The sequence below is a fragment of the Takifugu flavidus genome, chromosome 15 (assembly GCF_003711565.1).
Source record: "Takifugu flavidus isolate HTHZ2018 chromosome 15, ASM371156v2, whole genome shotgun sequence".
Classification (NCBI taxonomy): Eukaryota; Metazoa; Chordata; class Actinopteri; order Tetraodontiformes; family Tetraodontidae; genus Takifugu; species Takifugu flavidus.
Window position 1 is genome coordinate 14,811,225 of NC_079534.1, and position 19,983 is coordinate 14,831,207.

Sequence of the window (19,983 nt, forward strand, 5' to 3'; positions counted from 1 at the left end):
AGCGATGGAATGTTTGCCCCTCTCGCCCTGAGCTGAGGCCACTGTGGGTGTGTCCACTTGTGCTCCGCTCACAATGTCCACTCTGTGAGACACCTCTGCCCCCCCCCCCACACACGTCTCCCCCTCGCCTGCTGCTCTCCTGCTTCTCTCCCACTTTTGAACGTGGTCGCAGGGTCCCGGAGCGTCTTCGCCCCGTCTCGGTCGTCATGGTTGACAGCGACAAACTCAGCAGATGCTTCCTGCTGGTGCTGGTGGGGCTGTCGGTGGCCCTGCTGCGCACAGGTGAGTCACGCGGCCGCCGCCGTCCGCCGCGCTCCTGCGGCGCCGCCGCCGTTCTTTCACCTCTGTCTGCTCTCTTCGGACGCCGTCGGCGTCGTGGCAACGGGACGAGTCAACAGATGCTGGTGTGGTTGAGCAGAACCAGGCCGGAGGCGCCGCCGGACACGTCTGTGACAGCGACTCCCTCATCAGCGCCACAGCCCAGGCGTGGTGCCGCCTCGGCAGCCGGCCCGGTTCTGCGTGGTCCCTCCGGCCGCGTGCCTCGTTCGTCCTCGTTCGTCCTCGTTCGTCCTCGTTCGTCCTCGTCTCGTGGGGGGGTTAACACGCGAGGAAGGTGCGCAGAGGTGTGTTTGATGCCTGCGCGTCCTCAGACGTGAGGAGGCTGAATGGGTCGTGGTGCTGGTGGTCACTAGAGGAGCGTTGAGCCTCGAGAGGTCCGAGATGTTGGATCAAAGAAAAACATTTGAAATAAAAGTTGAGACGAGTCCGAATCCTGTTGGGCAATAGCTGCTGCTGGAAACACACAGGTGGAAAACCTGCTTGTTCTGTGTTTCAGCTTCTCGTTACATCATCGGCCCAGAAGGCGCCGGTTCATAAACAACTTTGTTTGTCCCCCGCTGACTCGCCGCGGCCTGATCTGGGTCTGGCCAGACCTCCGCCCTCCTCGGCCGCACAGGCTGCCTTTTGTGAAGCCGGCTGAAGGCCTCATTGATGGCCGTCCTGGCCCCAGGCCTGGATCTACCGGGGCCAGGAGATCCAGGCCTGGGGGGGGGGATGCAGACCCCATCAGTTTAGGTTCAGGTTCCTGAGAGGACACCTCAAGGCTTCCCTGTCAGGGGACGGGGGACAGAGGACGGGGGACGGAGGACGGGGGACGGAGGACAGGGGACGAGGGCTGAGGGCTGAAGCTGACACACGTTTCAGTGGCTGCTTCCTTCGCCTACAGAGACGGTGACAATATCCAGGGACACCCAGGACACCATCTCTGGAGAACCTCCCGGGGACGTCATCACCAAGGACCCCTTCCAGGACATGACGGGGCAGCCCTTCACCTTCGACTACACAGACAGCACACACGTCCCGGCCAGCGATGAAGGTTCAGCAAACATCAGAACTCACCTAGATGAGTGTTTGCTTTACTAACCCCCCCCCCCCGTGTGTGTGTGTGTGTGTGTGTGTGTGTGTGTAGGTGTGCTGGGACCTGGAGCCATCACAGCCATCGTTATCGCCGTCTTCCTGGGAGCATCTGTCCTCCTGGCCCTCATCATCATCACACTCAGAAAGTTCACCGCTTCCTAAAGTCAAAACTTCTGTGTGTGTGTGTGTGTGTGTGTGTGTGTGTGTGTGTGTGTGTGTGTGTGTGTGTGTCTGTGTGTGTGTAAGTCTGTGTCTGTGTGCGCGCGTGTGTGCGTGCGCGTGTGTGTCTGTGTGCGCGCGTGCGTGCGCGTGTGTGCGTGCGTGCGTGCGCGTGTGTGCACGCGCGCCCAGGCAGGGCCCTGATTTGCGCTCTTGAACGCCCCTCTGGTCGCTCCGAACGTTCCTGTTTTCAGTTTCCTTCATATATTTGTTTTTGTCCCAGTTGGCAGAGTTTGAAGAGGCTCTTTGTGCCTTCATTTGCTTTTATTTCTGCATGTTGGTGCTTTTTCTGTTAGTCGTGTTTGCTGAAATTTGTGGGTTATCCAATTTTAAAAAATTGGAAGTAGAGTTACCAAGTGTGAAAGGTTGTGTAGTTTATTTTATGGGTCATTTTAATGGAAATAAATGGATTTTAGTTTCTGGGATCTTTTCACACAACAGAATCACCAGTACTCCCTTAATTTGAACACAATAAAGAGAAAATAAAAGTGATCCTTTAACAGGTTCTTCCGCCTTCTTTTGTAAAATGAAAAATGGTCTTTTTTCTCTTTTTCTTTGATCTCTGTGACCTTTCAATCAGTGGTGATTACCTGTTCTCTGGTTCACTGAAACCCGGAAGCCTTAAAATAATCAGAAATAACCACACACACACACACACATACACACACACACACACACACACACACACTCTGTTCAGCAGGCTTGTTACAGTGACGCATGGAATGAAAGAATCACCTGACCCGCCAACAGATGCCCAAACATCAAAGCCATCTGACGTGACATCAGGAGAATCACATGAGCTGCGTCTGCATTTTCAGTTGTGTAAATTCCTCTTCAGGAAGTGCAGCTCCGTCCTTTTCTCCTCCATGTGGGGCAGCAGGAGGAGGACCTGCCAAAGCTGAGGGACATTCAGGCTCCCAGAAGATGGATCTCGTGCTGACTTTTGAGACGTGCTTTCACTTTCTGCAGCGCCCGTTGGAGCGTCGACCCACAGACGTTGGCTCAGCGTCTCAGGAAGTGGTGGTGCAACCATGGTAGAGAAAACAGAAGTGCGTCTGGCACACACGCACAGACAGACAGACAGACAGACAGATAGACAGACAGATAGACGGACGGACGGACGCACGCACGGCGGGGTGTCGCTGAGCCCTTTTTATCCTGATTTTGATGAGTTTGGAGATGCTGCAGAGCTGAAGGATTCAAGTTGGGGCCCTCAGAGGTTTCTGTGTAGGAGCGTCACTCACGGACAGGAACTCCTGAGTGGAGAACTTTGGCTCAACCGTCCGTCATGGCGAGCAACTGCTCCTTTGAAGCGGTCGACCATCTGATGGTGTACCTGGAGCTGGCGGTCTACGTGCCCATTTTCGTGTGCGGTTTTATCCTGAACGCCATGGCGCTGGTGGTCTTCTGCCTTCTTCTACGGAAATGGACAGAGTCCACCATTTACATGAGCAGCCTGGCTCTGATGGACCTCCTCCTCCTCTTCCTCCTTCCCTTCAAGATGCACGCCACCAGCAACCCCTGGCCGGCCCACCTCCAGCCTCTCTGCTCAGTCCTGGAAAGTTTGTATTTTGTGGGGATTTACGGGAGCATCTACACCATCCTGAGCATCTCCGTGGACCGCTGGCTGGCCATCTGCCACCCTTTCAAAGCCAAGCAGCTGCGCTCGCCACGGGCGGCCCTGGCGGCGTGCGTGGGGGTCTGGGTCGTGGTGCTGGCGGCGATCTTCCCCACCAGCTATCACTTCAGGGAGCTCGGGGAGGCGGACTTCCACTGCTTCCACAGGTTTTCAGACAAGGGCTGGAGCCCTCTGGTCATCAGCTGCCTGCTGGTGTTTGGCTTCCTGGCGCCAGCGCTGGTGCTGGTTTACTGCTCGGCCCAGATCATCTGGACCCTTCAGCAGTCGGGCCAGCACAGCCCGCAGAGCCGAGCCTGCGTGAAGATCATCTACAGCAGCCTGAGCGCCTTCCTGCTGCCTTTCACCTCCAGTCACTTGGCCATCCTGCTGCAGTTCCTGGTGAGTTCCTCAAGTCCTCAAACATGTTCAGACGTTTCATTTGTGCGTTTTAAAAGGCGCTTTATTGAACTCCTGAACGCGGTGCAACCTAAGGCCGCGGGCAACAAATACACATCAAAGCAGCAAAGGCAGAAGAAGGTTTTTGACAGTGATGCTTTATCTTCTGACCCAGGTGCATCAGGGGGTGATCCAGGACTGCGGCGCCCAGCGCAGCATCAGCTTCTTCATCCAGATGAGCATGTGTCTGTCCAACGTCACCTGCTGCCTGGACGCTCTGTGCTACTACTTCATCGCCCACGAGGTGAGAAGCAGCAAAAACACCTTAAAGCTCTCGGTCTTCAGGCAGAGAAGAACCACCTGCAGCACTTCAGAGGTCTGAAACAGGGGGGAAACGGGCCGGCGTGACAGCAGCCGGGCCCAAAGTTCAACATTCAGAGGAGAAAAACCAGCTGGCGCTGCTTTTGGTCTGAGAACAGGAAGTGTTTGCATACACGAAAACCCACAAGCCTGTGAAACCAGGTCGCAAACAGGTGCCCTGAATGCTGAGAAGCTCAGAGACGTCAATGGAACAATGAGGGAAGGGCCCTCACCTGCGGCCCGTTGGTTCCAGTCCCTTTATGTTCCTAATCTGCACGAAACAGGAAGCATCCTGCAGGGAAACGTTCCTGTTGCTCTGGCGACGGAGCAGTTCAACATTTTGGTGTCAGTCATCATCCGTAGCGCCTGTGACAGATTTACTGCGTAGTGGTGTAATTATTGCTCCTTTATTACGTCTGCCGAAGGTCGTCAGGCTTTTGTATTTGATAAATCTTGAGGGTTCTTCAGTGGCGGCACGAGCACCAACGCGCCTCAAACCTGCGCGGCGGCGGTCGGCCTCATGCCGAGGGCGGCGCCGAGCGCGACTGTAAACGTTGAAGATAAAACTGCACTTTCAATCTGGCTTTTAAATTTATACGCGTGTGTATTTTGTACATTTAAATTCAATTATGATTAAAACTCTAATCTGTTGTCAAATTAACTGTTATATGCAGAAGTATTAAAGTTTCTTCATTTAAAAAGCAGCTGCTGAATTATTGTCTGTTTTAGAAGGACAAACTTCATATTTGCAGTATAAAAATGATCAAAAGTGAAGTTTCTCGGACGAATCTGAGCGGCGGCCGGCCCGACGTCAGCCCCCGACCGTCTCCACGGCGCCCGTCGCCAGCTCCTCCCCCCACAACAACATCCACAACACACAACATGTTGATCCTGGTTTATTTTTCAAAGCGGCGAGATATTCCATGAAAATGTGTCTGTACAATGAGCGCAGTGATCCAGAGGGCACCGGCGCTCGCTCCCGCCCCTGGGATGAATCCACCCTTCAGAGAGGGAAACATGGCGAGCAGTCGTGAGCCTTTGATGTCGTCTACAGTAAAAAGCCTTCTCGGCGTTCCCTCGGCGCCGCCTTTGGCAGCGGCGCTCTCACACTGTGGTTCCTGCCCCTCCCTCTAAAGCACGATTTACAGTCTAAAGCCATTTGATCCAACGAAGGGGGGGGGGACCAAAGGAAAGGAAAGAGACGCAACACAGCTCAGTTTGAGATAAAAATCTATGCAAGTAACAATATGCTTTAAATAAGTACAGAATATTGCTTCGGTACAGCTGAAGTTACATACAGGTATCGTCAGAAACTACGTGAGGTAAGTTCGGCCTCTTCCGGCCTCGGAAATAAAAGTACCCGCGAGACAAAGGTCAGCTGGAGCGCACGGTGGCGCGGCCCCCCCACCAGCGCCCACAGTGACAGGAAACTAAAAGTGGTGATGAGTATCGGGCACGCTCACGTCTCCTGACACGCTACAGGCGGATCACCTCTACACTGACAAGGCTCAACAACAGAACTCCCTGGTCAGACGGACACGCTGAGACGAGCAGGTAAAGTGCAGGTAAAAGCCTAAAGAATTAGAGGTATGGTTTGGAATCGGCGTCGCTGTTGGATGGCTGAGATTTCCGCCGCGGATTCAGACTCTGTCGCAGATCACAGTTTCGACCACGAACGTGTTCTCGAAGTGACGGATGCTGTGGCACGTCCTCGCCTCCCGCCTCTCCATGCCTGCAACACAGACAGACACGCGTGGTTAACTGACAGCAGCTCCAGCCCTCGCCATAGCAAGGTAGCCCCGCCCACAGACGCCTGTGATCTCGCCCCATTTAGCTCATCCTGGGGGGGGGGGCGGTGCGTCATGGCCACAGCGAATCAAACGCAGCAGCAACACCGACCTCACCCGCCTGCATCACTGCCTCCTCCACAGTGTGGATGTTTCAGTGACTCACAATCTGTAGCAGGAAGTTCCCAAGCTGCCCCCCCCCCCACACACACACACACACACACACTCACACACTCACACACTCACACACACACGCCGTGATAGCTGGTGGCGGAGGACATCACGCTACTGAAACTGTCTCAAGTGCTGCTGGGAATATTTCCATATTTGGTTCTGGCTGCGTCTGTGTCCTGCCTGACGCGGCGCCCGGTGGCGCCGTCACACCGGATTTCCCTCTGATTCACCGGGTCTTGCGAGCGACCACGTAGGCGCCACATGGCGGCCTGAACGCCAGTTGCTCGTGACTTCGCGGGTCATGCTGGCGAGGCGTGCACTCACGTCGGCGTTGGCTGCGGCGCCGGAGGCGGTAGGTGTCTTTGCCGTAGCACAGCCGGTGGATGAAGGGCCCGAGCTGCCTCATGTTCCTCACCCTGCCCGTCACCATCATCTCCTCCTGGACGATGTACGTCTGCGGGAGGTACGTCCCTCTCTGCAGGACAAAGGGGCGCCAACAATGAGAGAGGGGAGTCGGCCCTGGGGTCCACGGCGCCCAGCAGTGACCTTGCCTCACCTTGACGTTGACGAGCAGCTCCCACAGGCTCCTCGGTGGCATCACCGTGGTGGTGTTGAGCTCGGTGATGTAGCATTTGTCCAGAGCGATGTCGTGATAAGCTGTGAGACCCTGGAACCGTCGTTATGGGGGGTTAGAACAGGTTATGCAGGTGTTACCACAGCGTGCGGCGGCGGAGGAGGGCCTACCCTCTGGAAGTCGTGGATGATGTCGGCAGGGTCGCTGCCTCCAAAGTGCGGCACCGGAACGCTGATCTGCTCGTAGTTGTCGTCAAGGTAGATGCCGACGTTCTCCTCCAGCTCCTGCCGGCCCCTCAACGGGGCGTAAATGGAATCCTCGTAAACGATCCGGCAGTGGAACAAGCTGTCTTCTGGAATCTGCTGCGGGGCCAAAACAGCTGCGCGTTAGCACGAGTCGGCTCCTTCTCTGGACTCTGGACCACACCTGAAGCTGAACCGACCTGAGCTGTGGAGTAGTGGCGGTAGATGTAGACGGAGGCCGTCACCAGCACCGAGGTGAGGACCACCAGGCCCAGCGTCAGGCAGCACAGGCCGGTTGGGAACTGTCTCTTGGGACTGACGGGAAGAACCAGCTGTTCCTGGAAGGAGGAGCAACATGCTTGTGAGTTTACCGTAACGACGACGCCTCTGCCGGGAGACGTTCACGTGGAAACGCTCCCGATGACACGAGTCCAGAGGAAACTCTGACAGGAGCAGGCTGCCAACGGGTTAGTCAGAGGAGGAGATCTGGTAGACGTAGGATGGACGAGGAAGAAGACGCACCAGCTGCCCACCCACAGTCTCACAGTCGATCCGCTGGCTTTCCCTACTACTGTTGCCATGGAGACGGGAAGCAGGGAGGACAGATTGTGCCAGGCTCTGACGGAGATGCTGGCACGTGGCGTCTGGGTCTATTCTGAGAGGCCTAATTCCACTTTCTATATTTGAAGTTCGCCCTCAGTGGGGCCTGATGCGTGGAGTCCCGCGGAGGCGGGCGTATTTATAGAGCGACCGGCGCCACCTGTGACGCCACTCGCAGCCCTTTGTGACGTAGCAAACCGGTGAGGGATGCTGAGAGGAGCAAGACGTGCGTCATCCAGCGTCTGCGGGCCTGAGGTGATGCGAGACGTGCAGACATCGAGAGAAGGCGGCGAGCAGCCTGGCGTCCATCACCGCCTGCTGTTGCGGCGACTCGCTCGCTCTGGCTGTTTTAATGGTCGTGATGCTCCTGTTTCCAATGTGCCGTGGACACAGAGGCAGGAGTCACATCCAGCACATCCGCTCCCTCACTGCCGCCTGCATGACGCCAGGTGACGTCACAGGCTGGTGCAGATGTGACAGTTGTGGTCTCCTGGCTAAAAGGACAGGCATCAACTCTGACAGAACTCCGTGCACGCGTCAGGAGCCGTGCGCCAGCTACAACTGTCACCTGCAGTCCCTCCTCTCGCAAGGTGACGTAATGTCAATATTCATGCTATAGCTTTTGCCTTTAGCATAGGATTGGCTGCTATTCCTGATAAATAGTGCCAAATACAATGCAAAAGAACTTGGACTTATTTACATGAATATATAATTGCACCTATTGAAGTATTGCATGAGTGCATATTTTGAAACATACAGGAAGGCGACTGCTAAACCGTGTTGGATTCACGTCATAAATTCTATTAAAGCACATGATCACGCATTCATTGTGTCGACAGGAACCTACAGACACAAGAATCAGAAGATTCAACACAACGACAAGAAGAGAGCAGCCACACTCACGCTAGCTTGAGGTATCCTGATCTGCTCTCCATCCACGTCTTTCTCGGGCTTCTGCGCCGACACCGGCTGGAAGGTGATCTTCACCATGCTTGTTTGGTTCGGTGTCGGACGGCTTTGTCTCAGCGGGTCCAGTGAGCTGCTCTCCTGCACCGAACCGGACACTTTATATAGCGAAGCAGCAGCGTCGCCCCCGGGCCTCGGTGACGTCACAAGCGCGTCCGCTCTGACGAACGAGCGCTGAGTGGGCCCGGAGGAAGCGCCGCCTCTGTGCTGTCACAATAAGAGCGCCCGTACGGACCAGTCCTTTCTGCTGGGCGGTAGACCTGTTGTTTCAACCTTTTAAAAATTCGGTTCCATCCGCTGAAGTTCCTTATCACGTGGTTAAAGTAAAAAAGTGTATTTGTTTGCTGCTCGGTTGAAGCCCGCAGCATCGTGCTCTTATTGTGAAGGCAAACACCCAATAAGGCATTGTCTTCCGTGTTTTATTTAAAGCTGCGTCCCTGTTGTCGGCAGCCTCATCCGGAAATGTAGGAATGGATCAAAGTCTCGTCCAGACTGGGCCAAACTGTTGTTGCTGTTATTATTATTATTATCATTATCAGCATTGTTATTATTGTAGTAGTAGTAAGATTTGTATTACTATGGGTTTGTGTAGTAACCAACAACCATGACAAAGCACGTCTGCATTTCAGACCTTTGCAGCTCATTCAAGACAAAAACGTTGAAGTTGAAGACGTTTAACTTGACAACGCGGTGATGTTGGTGCCCGCAAAGCTTCCAACACAACAGGAATCGGCCACCCGGCTCGTCCGGTTTGAGAGTGCTGGCTCATCAGGATCAGGAGCCCTGACTCACGGGTGTGATGTGCGTGACACACTCGTGCAGCACCGCCTAATTCAAAGGAGAGAAGCGGGCCGCTCATAATCAGGCATGAAAGCGACCCAGAGCAGAACCAGTCCCCCCACCGGGGACGCAACGGGACGGCCGGAAACCGATTCATGAGTCTGAAGGTTGATGGTCCCGCTGCAGGGGTGGGTGCAGAGAAACCCACCCCACCCCTGCGACATCCCACTAACTCCAAACTACCCCCCCCCCCCCCATTCACATGTAAATGAGCGTATATGAGCCCCTGCGCGGCCGAGTCTGTGGGCCATCTGCGCCACCGACCGTCTCTAACGGCTCTCTGGACCTGCAGACCAACATGGCCCCGCTGCGCAGCAACGCCGACGGTACCGACAGAGGAGATGGGCTCGAATCAGACCGAAAGGTGAGGGGGTCCTGAATTAAAGCAACTCCGAAAAGTCTCCGTTGATCTAACGGGAGGGGGGGGCGCCGCTGCTGTTGCTGTTTCTGGCGCAGGCGAGGAAGCCGCTGGTGGAGAAGAAGAGGAGGGCTCGAATCAACAAGAGCTTGGAAGAACTCAGGCTCCTCGTCGCTGACCCGGATGTGAGAGAACATTTACAACTGTTGGTTCCATCCAGAAAAGGTGAATAGAGCCTCTGAGTCTTTGCCGCTGTGCTCAGTTGCAGTCAAAGTTGGAGAATGCTGAACTCCTGGCCATGACGGTCAAGCGCGTGGAGAACACTCTGCAGGACCCGACTCCAGGTAACCTCCACCCACACCTTCACGCCATGAAGCTGCGCCCCAGGTGGCTGCTCACGCCTCAGCCTTCCTGATCCATGTCCCCTGCAGACGCGGAAGCTTCCAGCCGGGAGGCCTGCGAGCGCTTCACCGCGGGCTACATCCAGTGCATGCACGACGTGCACACCTTCGTGTCCACCTGTCCGGGGGTCGACCAGACCTTCGCCGCGGAGCTGCTGCACCACCTGATGGAGAGCATGCCCCTGAACGACCAAGAGCGTCAGCGGGGGATCCCGGACGCTCTGAGCACTCGGCCCCCGTGTGGGGGGGGGTCGGCCGCCCGGGGGTCCCCCGCACCGTCCAGCAGCGATCACCCCTACTCGGACCTGGACGAGACAGAATCTGAGCAGAACCACTTTTCCTCTTTAGACGAGGCTGAAAGTCAAGATCTCAGCTTTTTTTCCGGGGCTCCTTCCAAACCCACCTGGAGGCCGTGGTAGATCCTCCAGTCACTGGGAACGATGCTTCACACCTGTGTGCACCTGTGTGCGCGTGGGTAAAGATGTACTGATAGTTGTGTGTAACTTATGTTAGAAAGTTTCACCCTGATATTAAATATCAGCCAGTGGAAAGTCGCTGTCAGCTCTTCTGAGTAAGGTGTAATAAATATCTTTTTTTGGTGTTTTCGTCTATTTTTGTAGAAGTTCCTTCCAGAAAAGCCTATTCACACACACAGAGAGTGCACGTCTGCCCACACACGGCTGTTTCTAAGACATTGTATTACTCTGCACAATTGTGGGCCATGCGTGTGCACTGGTTCCCACGTTCAGTTTGCTCTCCGTAGGCACTGGTGAGGTGTGACATGAGTAATCTCGCTCCTTTTATAGGCCTGCTCGTCGTTCTGCTTCTGATGTTGCGCTTTGAAAAGCAGGCTTTACTGAGCGTGTTGCACACTATCGCTGTTCACTTACCACCTTCACTTACCACCTTCACCTCCAGTTACCATCTCCAGTGACCACCTTCACCTCCAGTGACCACCTTCACCTCCAGTGACCATCTTCACCTCCAGTTACCATCTCCAGTTACCACCTTCACCTCCAGTGACCATATTCACCTCCAGTTACCATCTCCAGTGACCACCTTCACCTCCAGTTACCACCTCCAGTGACCACCTTCACCTCCAGTTACCACCTCCAGTTACCACCTTCACCTCCAGTGACCACCTTCACCTCCAGTTACCACCTCCAGTGACCACCTTCACCTCCAGTGACCACCTTCACCTCCAGTTACCACCTTCACCTCCAGTGACCACCTTCACCTCGTTGATGGAGGGAATGTGTAGATTAAATCATGCTAGGAGTGCTTGTGTCAGACGGGCCCCCGGAGCTCCTGGTGAGAGCAGCAGACGCAGCCTTGCCTCCACACAGTCGGGCCCCCAACGGCAGATGAATAAGAAAAGAGGCCCCGGTGCTCAGCCACCTCCGCCAGGCGTCTGTGACCAGCACGCTGGGATTAGCATTGGCTGACAACGAGCCTCAGTGGAGTTCAGAAGCAGCAGCTTTAGAGAGCTCCACCTACAGCAGGAACCCAATAATAACAAGAAGAATGAGCTGGTCCAATAACGCATCGCTGCACAGCAACACAGGAAACCACATTACCTCTTGATGTGACATTCTGTACTTTCTAAAGCACCAAATATTTGTTTCTTTTTAATGCTTCCCTTAAAATTTGACTAACAGCTGGAAACATTCGTCTACTCCTCTGTTAGGGTCAGACCGGCGACCTGCGGGTGTCTGGAGGTGCAGACGAGCCCCGCGGGGGGGAGGGGGGGGTTGTTGCCCTGGTTGAGGTGTGAAGGCGGGGGTGGGGGAGGGACGAGGACAGGGCCGCTTTGATCCGGCCGGGCTGCAGCCCACAGCGGAGGCGATCCCGACCGATCCCGGCGTGTGATCCTCTTCGTTCGTGGAGCTTCAGTTCACTCACAGAAACAGACATTTCATAAGATCCCACAGGAATAAAGGCAAAATCACCAAAATCTGGAACATTTTATTAGAGAAAAATAAACCAATTACAACAGAAAATCCACCATTTAAATCTAAAAAAAAATCACTTTAGGGGAAAGAAACTAAAAATCAAAGGTGCATTGTGAGAATCTTCTGCTCAAAGATCCGAGTCAGGATTGTGGTGATGCTGAGAACTTCCAAGTCCTCCATCGTCCCTGCGACAGTGTGCAAGACCTTCACCTCTGACCTCTGACCTCTGACGTGGCCACATGTGCTGCAACTGGCACTTTCACCTGAGACGCCACCATTCGTCTTCACCCTCACCGAGTGATGATGATGATGATGCACGATAAACACACATTCTTGGTCCTGCCCACAGCCCATTTTCCTTTTCAGCTCCAGAAAAAGAGGCAAAATCCCCGTACAACAACGGACAAACCAAATATTCGCACTTGCGTGGAAATATAAATAAAAAGAAGCATCTGTAAAACCACAGAGACGAAGACGGAGCAGCAGAAGTGGCAGCGCGGCACAAAGCCGTCGGGCCGCTGATTAAAAATAGCTTATGATTTGCATCAGATGTGTTTTTCTCAGTGCAGTTTAGAATCATTTCATGGCGTTCCACCTCGCCCAGGCCTCCTAACGACAGGGGAGGAGCAACAGAGGTCCAACGGCAGCCTGTTGTGGGACGTCTACTGTCCTCCTGGGTCTGCGGAGCTCCTGGGGGGCTCCCGCAGGAGCTCCGCCTCAGCCGGTGCAGCAGGACAGTGAGCAAAGAGGCGTTCTCACCGAGCCCGCCATCAGTAAAACGTGACAAAGACGAGGAGCGTGCGGAGCAGCCGGCCCCGGATGTGACGCTGGCGGCGCCGTTCTCTGAGGCTTCAGTGGTTTATTGCCTTGCTGCTTGTGTCTGTGTGTTGGAGGCAGCAGATGTGACGTGGCAGGAAATGACAGCAGCGTTGGTGGGATCCTCTCCGGGCCTCCGCTGGCAGCCGCTGCTCCACGTCTCCGCATCCAGGGTGTCCAGGTCTGGCTGATTCTCCGCCACCTCAGTCACCGCCGCCTCCAAGCTTCCATCGCAGCAGGAACAGCCCTGGACAGCCCAGAAGGCACGTGGTATGAAGGTTTCATGGTATGAAGGAGTCCATATAAAAAGAAGTGACTCAGTCTACCTTGTTGTCAATCGCCTCGGGCAGAACTCCCTTCTTGATCCAGGAATGGACCTCCACCAGCTCCTTCTTCTGCTGTTCTGAGAAACATGGCTGGTTCTTCTGCAGCTGCACCAGCTTGTCTCTGTCCTCTTTCAGCATTCTCTGGATGTCCCTGCAGATCCAGACAGGCACATTCTAAGGTCACATGTCGGCATTTAAACCATCTAGCCATTAAATCGTGGGCTTATGGAGCAGCGGAAAGCTCCTGAGCACCAAGTTGCTAAAACAACTTTCTAGTTTGGTGTTTTTCAGTAAGTGTGGAGCCTACAGTGCTGGGTAGCTAGTTTCTCATCATTCCACACACCAGGACGACTACACCCGAGTGCCATCTAGCGGTGACACAACACAACTGCAGACTCACGTTCTTAAAAGTCAAAAACATGAGAAACTCTTGATGACTTTGGCTTGTTATCAGAAGTAGATGAGCCCACTGTCAGAAAAGCTAAGTTGCTTAACCACGTGCAGGCCCACTGTGCGACTCACCGTGAGGGCAGCTGATAGGTCATCATTAACTTTTCATCTGTGTTGGCCGAGGGCAGCCACAGAGGGTCCTGCAGTGCATACGTGATGGACTGTGGGCTCTGATCCATCTCCACGGCTCTTCCCTCGCTGCTGCTCAAGTGACTGGTGACCTTCTGGCTGTTCTGGGATGAGTCCACGCTGCCAAAGTAGCTGCTACTGTTGTTGCTTCCTGAAGGATATGAGAAACTGCTGCCATCATTCTGGTGGACGGACTCACCCAAGAGGCACATTTCTACTACAACTCGTGTTTAGGGTGAGAAGGTAAAAGCTCCTGAACCTGTTCCACTGCCAGAGGTTCCACTGGCTGATTCTCTGCTCTTGGACGTTCCGCTGTTGGAGGTTCCACTGGCTGACGTTCCACAGCCGTTGGACCCCGAGCCCATCGATCCCGAGGTGGCCGAACAAGAATCCTCGTGGAGAATAATGTCCAACATGTCGCTGGACAGAGTGTTGATGTCACTGTTGTTCCCGTCGCCGCGCGAACTCGCCTGTGGGAACACAAACATTAACGAGGTTCTATTAACACAGTCAATGGAAAGAACTCGGGATCGGATGCGGGAATGTGCTGCTGCGAGGAGCTGGGCGCCGTGCGCGCCCATCGTGACCATGACCAGCAACAACATGTTATCATTAGCTTGGTGCTGTGGTGGGGAGCGTCTAAAAGGGAACATTCCTGCCACGGCCATGGAGACACCTGAGCAAACACCCGGTTTAGCAGAATGATTAGCACTGCTACACAACTAAGATGGGCGGCGTTAAACACAGCTGTCTAGAGCAGAATTCAGAAGGAAAATGAGTGAAACAGTTAGAACTGACATATGGAATCATGAGGAATGGGTTTGGAGAGGGCCGATGATTCGCCTACCTCTTTTCTCAGCAATGAGAACACTTTATCCCAAGACAAATGCTCACAGACACAGGACGTGTCCTCGCAATACAAGGGTCCTGGTGGACCAAGGAGACTGAGAGATGGCTATAGGGTGTAAGGGATAATAACATCATGTGTTAACACCCCAGGCCACACATCACTGGACGAGTCCAGACTTTTTGGACTCTAAACAAAGCATAGGCAAGATAAGCAACAAAAACGGCTGCAGCTGAACAGTTGATAATGTGGGGAATCGGGGGCCGATGGCGTGGGACCCCGAACAGCCAAGGGGGGCCAAGCTGGGCTGACCCGAACATCAGCCTCAGAGAGTTCAAACCAACCGAATTGCTCAGGGAGGACTTCACATTCTACAGCCTTTCTAAATATGAAAGTTAAAAGTAATGGTGATATTTGCAGGGAGGGGGGGGGGCGTGGTTACCTGCTTTGGCTCCCTGTCGTTGGCCTGGATACCGCCTGCTCCTTTCTCCCTCTCGGCCATGCTAGTCCCTTGTCCTCCAGGAGGGAGCGCTGTGCTGTCCTGCCTGTCCACAGACAGCTCCAGCTCCAGGAGGTTGAGGGGGGAGCTGCAGCTGGAGTGGAAGATGGGCGGAGATGTTGGGCCTCCACATCCTCCATACTGTGGCGTGGTGGAGCGAGACTGGCCCTCCGCGGGGGCCTTCGGCGTTTCCGTGGATGGTGGGAAGCAGACGGACGGCGTCAGGAAGCTGGCTTGAGATGGGAAACGGTGCTGGGAGCTGAAGGGGTTCTGGACACTCAGCGGAGGCGCAGCCGAGAATGAAAACTGGCCCAAGAAGGCATTCGGAGAAAAGGGATGCATCTGGGCGGGGAAGCCAGGGGCGTCTGGGGGGTGGTAGACCGGCGGAGGGGGGGCCATCCTGCTGGCCAGAGGAGGATACAGGTAGTCAGGCAGCACTAAAGCAACAATCGGCGTGAGCATGGGGGGGGGGAATGGAGCTGGCTGGATGGACGAAGGGCCTGCGAGGGTCTGAGAGGCCTGGTTGTTGCTGCTGCAGCCCAGCAAGGTAGCGTCTGTGGCGGGAGCTGCAGAACCGGTGCTGGGGTACACCTGCAGGGGGAATCCTTGAATCATGGAGGGGTAGGCCAGGGGGAAGGCGGACTGGGAGGTGTCAGAAGCAGACCACGAGGTGACATTGAGACCCTGGTTCAGACGAGGCAGCTGCTGCTGCTGTCTGCATTGGGACGCCGTGCTGTCCGAGGACTCCATCTGCTTGGCTCGCTTCGACTTTGTCTTCTTAAGTCTGGTTCCGCGCCGGCCGGTGGGTCTGGCCCCCGGCTTGCAGGAGCCAGCGGTGGGAGCAGCTGGGGGTGAAAAGGAATATCGATACCAGGTCATAGTCACTGTGATGACATCAGCATCCTTGGAAAGAAAACCGCATCGGTGCTTACAGAACCATGTGACTGGAGGACTGAAACTAGAAGCACGGTAACCTTGGTAACCTCTGGCTATCGTTGCTAGTTGTGACCGTTCCTCAGACCTACCGTTACTGTTGATCTGTTCCCGCTGCCTCTCCAGGTACATGGATACCGGAGAGCAGTTGGCCTTGAGGGACAGTCCACGCAGCTTCCTGAAGCGGTACAGGAAGGCCTGTTCCTCCTTCTGCGTGTGGGCGGCCAGAACCTGCTTGGTCAGTCCCAGTTTCTTGTAGGCCTCCCTCTCCTGGCTGGGAGGCGATACGGCCAAAGGAGGAGGAGCGCAGGAGCTCTGGCCAGATTCCATCGTCTCTCCCGTTCCTGGTGTGTCCTCTATGATCTCTGTGTGGATGAAGGGTTACGTGTTGTTAAGGGGTTGTCCCGTCTCCGCTCCGAGTCTAGAACTGCAAACAGAACCTGTCCTGGCTCAGACACCAGCTGCCCATTAGCTGAAAGGCTGCAGCTTTATCAGCTGGATGAACAATAAGAGCAACAAGAGAAGAAATCGGGTTTTTCTCCACCACAATGTACCTGAATCTGGTTGAGGTTTCTTGTCACCAACATGCACTATTGTGCTACTGTAGCTACACTGGCTGGTTATGGAGACCACACTTTCCGGTTTGTTAGGGACAGGAAGAGGCAGTGAGGTCCCCACTACCGCTGCGTCACCGGACTTTTTGTCTGGAACGTCCAAAGGTGAGAGACCAGACTGGTCCTTCGGCATGGCGGGTGCTGCCAAAGAGAACACACAAGAGATTGTGGTGCTAGAGTAGTCGCTCCAGTGGCCCTGGGTTAGCTGTCAGGACCCTGCGGCAGGTCAAAGGGTTCTTCAGCAAGATGCTGAGCACCAAGGTCCTGCAGCTGAGTTTGTCCCTGAACTGTATCGTGAGATGAGCTGATACTAAGTAACTGTGGCGTTGGTGGGGGGAGCAGAGGGAGGGAAACGCACCTGCTGACACCTGCACCTGACCGGAGCCTTTCTGTTTGCAGTCATCCGAGTTAGAAGACGTGGTGTTCGAGGAAGACCGGCACCTCCTCTTCATGCTGATGGGAACACTGCAGCTCTCCAAGTACCTGAGAACCAGCACACCACAACGATGAGGGGAGCTGCTCCCAACAACAGGAGGACCTCCTCCTGAAGCTTTGGCGTCACATCACCTGACAACACTGTCCAGACAGCTGATCTGCTGGTAGGAGTAGATGGTTTGCTCGTTGAAGGTCATCTCCTGGAAAGAGGAGGGCCTGCTCTCCTCCACGGCGGCCCCGGGCTCCCTGGGGTTTAGGAGAGCTGCCGAGTCTTTGGGCCGCACCACTGCAGGACTCCTCTCTGCCGCCTCTACTGGGGGGGGACAGTGGTTAGAACATGGAGGCGTCTCAGCGACGGCACCCAGGTGCTGTTCTGAGCTGATCTTACTGCTGTTCTTCTTGTTGTCTGCCTTGTTTGCCTGCTGCTCTTGGTTCTTCTGAAGATGAACTCCCTTACAGATTTCCTGAAAGGTGCGCTGGTGAGAGAAGAATCCCACGTTCAGAGAACGGAGTTTTTCAATCAATAGTGACACCACGTGGATCGATCACTTACAGGTCTGCTCTTGCTGCACGTTTCCTCCTCCTGCTCCGCCATCTTGTCGCCGCAGCAGTTGTCCTCACTCGAGGAGGTCATGCTGAAGATGTGGTCGGTTCTGGGGAGGCTGCTGTAGCCGCTGGACCCGCTGGTGTGAACTGGCTGATCACAGAAGAAAGAGGGAGGGCTTAAACTCCTGAATGTCACTCGGGCGCTCCTCGTTTGCTCCTGAGACTCACGCCATCGCTGCCGTTGCCCCCCCCCCACTATGATCCCCATGTGCTCACCTGCAGGAGCAGCCGGTGGATCTGCTCAGTGACCTCCTGAATGTCGGAGTCCACCGTCTTCACCTCGGCCGCAGAGGTCGGGGCCACAAAAACATCTTCATTCACGGGGCCCCTGATTGATAGAAAAGGTTTCTGTGTTGGGAGGTGGCTCGTTTGTCAGACTAGACCAGATTCCATCTCCAACACTCACATACGAACTTTGTGCCTCCCAATAACAAAGGAGACCTTGCGGCTCCACGGGTTGACAAAACTGGACCAGCTGGTGTCAAGTATGATGTATTCTCCGTTCCGTGCGCAGAAGCGGATGGATGAGTGGTCGAAGGGTTGGCCGGCGTAGTGGAGGACTGTGGAGGAAACAGTTCAAGGCGGGTCAGGACGCGGGTCAGGACGCGGGTCAGGACGCGGGTCAGGACGCGGGTCACGCTGGGGGCAGAGGTTACGGTCACTCACTCTTTCGGTGGATCCCCAACATGACGGCTCGGTCGTTGGGATGCAGGTGAAGGAGAACGGTCGTGCCGATCAGGTCCTGGGGGAGATACCCGAGGAGAGGAACCGCCCTGAAGGGAACCAGTAACGGGGACAAACACTTTGTTAGTTCTCTCCACGTCCCCGTTTGGCTAAGTATGGAAAAGCCTGTGGCAGAGCGCGGCTAACCTCTCATCCACATCCTGAAACACACAACTTGGAGTGTGGGTGGTGGTGAAGATGCGCTTGTCGGTCGGAATTCTGGGGGCTGGTAGAAAAGACAAGATTTTTTTTAGCTTCATCCTTTATATATTTGCAGGCTGGTTTTTTTTTGCAGGTTTTTATTTTTACCATCATAACCGGAGTGAACTCGTTCGGCCAACAGGAGGCAGCAGAACTGGTCTTCAGCGTGGACGGTGTCTTGGACTTTCATCAGGTAGGGCGTCATGCGGAAGGGATAATACTGCAGGTCCCCCCGGCACTCCTTACCACCACTGGGAATTCAAGTTAAAAACAACTTGACTCAAACTGCACAAGTTTGTGTGATTTTACCCTTTTCCAGCTCACCACGAGGGGGCGCTACTGCCCTTCTCTTCCCGAGAGGAAGCCGATTCAATATTGTGCAGATTTCTGTCTTGTTGGTTTTTTATTCATCTCAATGTTTAATGTATCTGGAGTAGATAGCTAATTTTACAGCGTGCGTCAGCGGGGCTGCTTTTGTGTATAACAGAGAGCTGGAAAAGGTGTCAGATGAATGGGAAGAGAATGATGTCACAGGCTCATTCATAATCACAAAGAGTGGAAAAGAAAGCATGAATAGAGACTATAAACAGGTGGCAGATGGTCCCCCACCGAACAACACCCACCTGATACGGCAGAAGAAGGACTTCTCCTGCACGCAGTCGGACGGTGACGACTCTGAAACAGGAAAACGAAATGTTTGAATTCAAAAGCTCCGCAATCCTGCCCGGCGGGAGCAAACGGGGGCTTGGCTCCGGCTGAATTAACCCCATCAAAAATCAGGTCGACACTGGTGAACTCAAGAAGATGAGCGGTGAGAGCAGCACCTACCTGCTCCGGTGGACATGCTCCAGGAGGGCAGCCGGTAGGGCGTGGTGAAGCTGTAGAACACGCTGACGTCCTGCGGCGCCAGGAACTCCACGAACTTGGTGTTCTTGAAGACGTCTCTTCTGCAGTTGAGTATGGACGCGGCCTGGTCGGAGATGTACACGATCCTGCCTGTGCCGAGGGACACGGCCACCGCAAAGATGTCCTGCAGACACAGACGCTTCAGCAACTGTGCCGGGGCGCGTGAACGCAAGGAGGGACGCGGCTCACGTTGTTCTTGAGGGTGTATTCCGAAGTGATGCTGTCGATCTCTTCTATCGTGTAGGAGGACACGTCCAGGCCCGAAGGCTGGCTGTCGTTGATGCGCTGCAGCTGGAAATACTCCTCATTAGCTGGAGGAACAGGAAGAAGATTCTCACCCACAGCAATAATGTAAAACAAGGGCCTGGTGTTCTCCTGAGAACATTAAACTTCACTGACATGATCAAGCAACATTAGCAAGTAAACGCCTCCTTTCAACAGGAAGGAACCTGGAGCTTGGGCTCATACGCCCCCCCACTGGGAGTCACAAACACGACCAGTTAGGACAGGCAACAAAGGCCAGAATAGAGCAGACTGAAAAGGCAACACTTTACCTTCCACCTGTTTCACGCAGCGCAGCGCGTACTTCAGGGTG

At 54.6% G+C, this 19,983-nt stretch overlaps 5 protein-coding genes across 10 annotated transcripts in view; 3 read left to right on the forward strand and 2 right to left on the reverse strand.

Moving 5' to 3' along the window:
• The first annotated feature begins 112 nt into the window (after nt 1–112).
• On the forward strand, nt 113–1,978 carry snorc (secondary ossification center associated regulator of chondrocyte maturation). Of its 5 annotated transcripts, none has more exons than XR_008954169.1 (4): nt 113–282; nt 1,226–1,375; nt 1,469–1,665; nt 1,768–1,978. XR_008954169.1 is itself a non-coding variant. In XM_057057977.1 (3 exons), the coding sequence occupies exons 1-3, from the start codon at nt 207–209 to the stop codon at nt 1,576–1,578; spliced, it is 336 nt and encodes a 111-aa protein (XP_056913957.1). In that variant the 5' UTR covers nt 113–206; the 3' UTR covers nt 1,579–1,683. The 5 variants fall into 5 exon arrangements, 1 of the variants encoding a protein (XP_056913957.1); XR_008954172.1 differs by having other exon boundaries at nt 1,469–1,651; XR_008954170.1 differs by having other exon boundaries at nt 1,469–1,645.
• Nucleotides 1,979–2,738: 760 nt separating this feature from the next.
• LOC130539540 (G-protein coupled receptor 55) lies at nt 2,739–4,713 on the forward strand. Its single transcript, XM_057057961.1, has 3 exons — nt 2,739–3,652; nt 3,825–4,401; nt 4,468–4,713. Exons 1-2 carry the CDS (start codon nt 2,924–2,926, stop codon nt 4,029–4,031), a joined length of 936 nt encoding a protein of 311 aa, XP_056913941.1. The 5' UTR covers nt 2,739–2,923; the 3' UTR covers nt 4,032–4,401; nt 4,468–4,713.
• Nucleotides 4,714–4,889: 176 nt separating this feature from the next.
• Nucleotides 4,890–8,525, reverse strand: itm2cb (integral membrane protein 2Cb). Of its 2 annotated transcripts, none has more exons than XM_057057963.1 (6): nt 8,290–8,525; nt 6,987–7,124; nt 6,715–6,903; nt 6,527–6,637; nt 6,295–6,445; nt 4,890–5,741 (listed from the first exon to the last, which is right to left on the reverse strand). In XM_057057963.1, the coding sequence occupies exons 1-6, from the start codon at nt 8,374–8,376 to the stop codon at nt 5,650–5,652; spliced, it is 768 nt and encodes a 255-aa protein (XP_056913943.1). In that variant the 5' UTR covers nt 8,377–8,525; the 3' UTR covers nt 4,890–5,649. The 2 variants fall into 2 exon arrangements, with proteins under 2 accessions (XP_056913943.1, XP_056913942.1); XM_057057962.1 differs by having other exon boundaries at nt 6,715–6,906.
• A 152-nt stretch (nt 8,526–8,677) lies between these two features.
• hes6 (hes family bHLH transcription factor 6) lies at nt 8,678–10,552 on the forward strand. Its single transcript, XM_057057966.1, has 4 exons — nt 8,678–9,556; nt 9,649–9,735; nt 9,813–9,894; nt 9,982–10,552. Exons 1-4 carry the CDS (start codon nt 9,401–9,403, stop codon nt 10,368–10,370), a joined length of 714 nt encoding a protein of 237 aa, XP_056913946.1. The 5' UTR covers nt 8,678–9,400; the 3' UTR covers nt 10,371–10,552.
• Nucleotides 10,553–11,896: 1,344 nt separating this feature from the next.
• The window catches only part of per2 (period circadian clock 2), a 17,080-nt gene continuing 8,993 nt past the window's right edge, over nt 11,897–19,983 (reverse strand). Inside the window, 21 exon segments of the mRNA XM_057057922.1 lie at nt 11,897–12,966; nt 13,046–13,196; nt 13,568–13,775; nt 13,884–14,094; nt 14,472–14,579; nt 14,914–15,815; nt 15,996–16,268; nt 16,458–16,658; nt 16,876–17,000; nt 17,085–17,265; nt 17,341–17,428; nt 17,506–17,649; nt 17,775–17,886; nt 17,965–18,118; nt 18,225–18,331; nt 18,429–18,507; nt 18,591–18,733; nt 19,106–19,157; nt 19,311–19,512; nt 19,578–19,699; nt 19,943–19,983. The exon segment at nt 19,943–19,983 is cut by the window's right edge and continues 114 nt beyond it. Of these exon segments, the coding sequence (XP_056913902.1) occupies nt 12,763–12,966; nt 13,046–13,196; nt 13,568–13,775; nt 13,884–14,094; nt 14,472–14,579; nt 14,914–15,815; nt 15,996–16,268; nt 16,458–16,658; nt 16,876–17,000; nt 17,085–17,265; nt 17,341–17,428; nt 17,506–17,649; nt 17,775–17,886; nt 17,965–18,118; nt 18,225–18,331; nt 18,429–18,507; nt 18,591–18,733; nt 19,106–19,157; nt 19,311–19,512; nt 19,578–19,699; nt 19,943–19,983 (3,808 nt within the window). The 3' untranslated portion in view covers nt 11,897–12,762.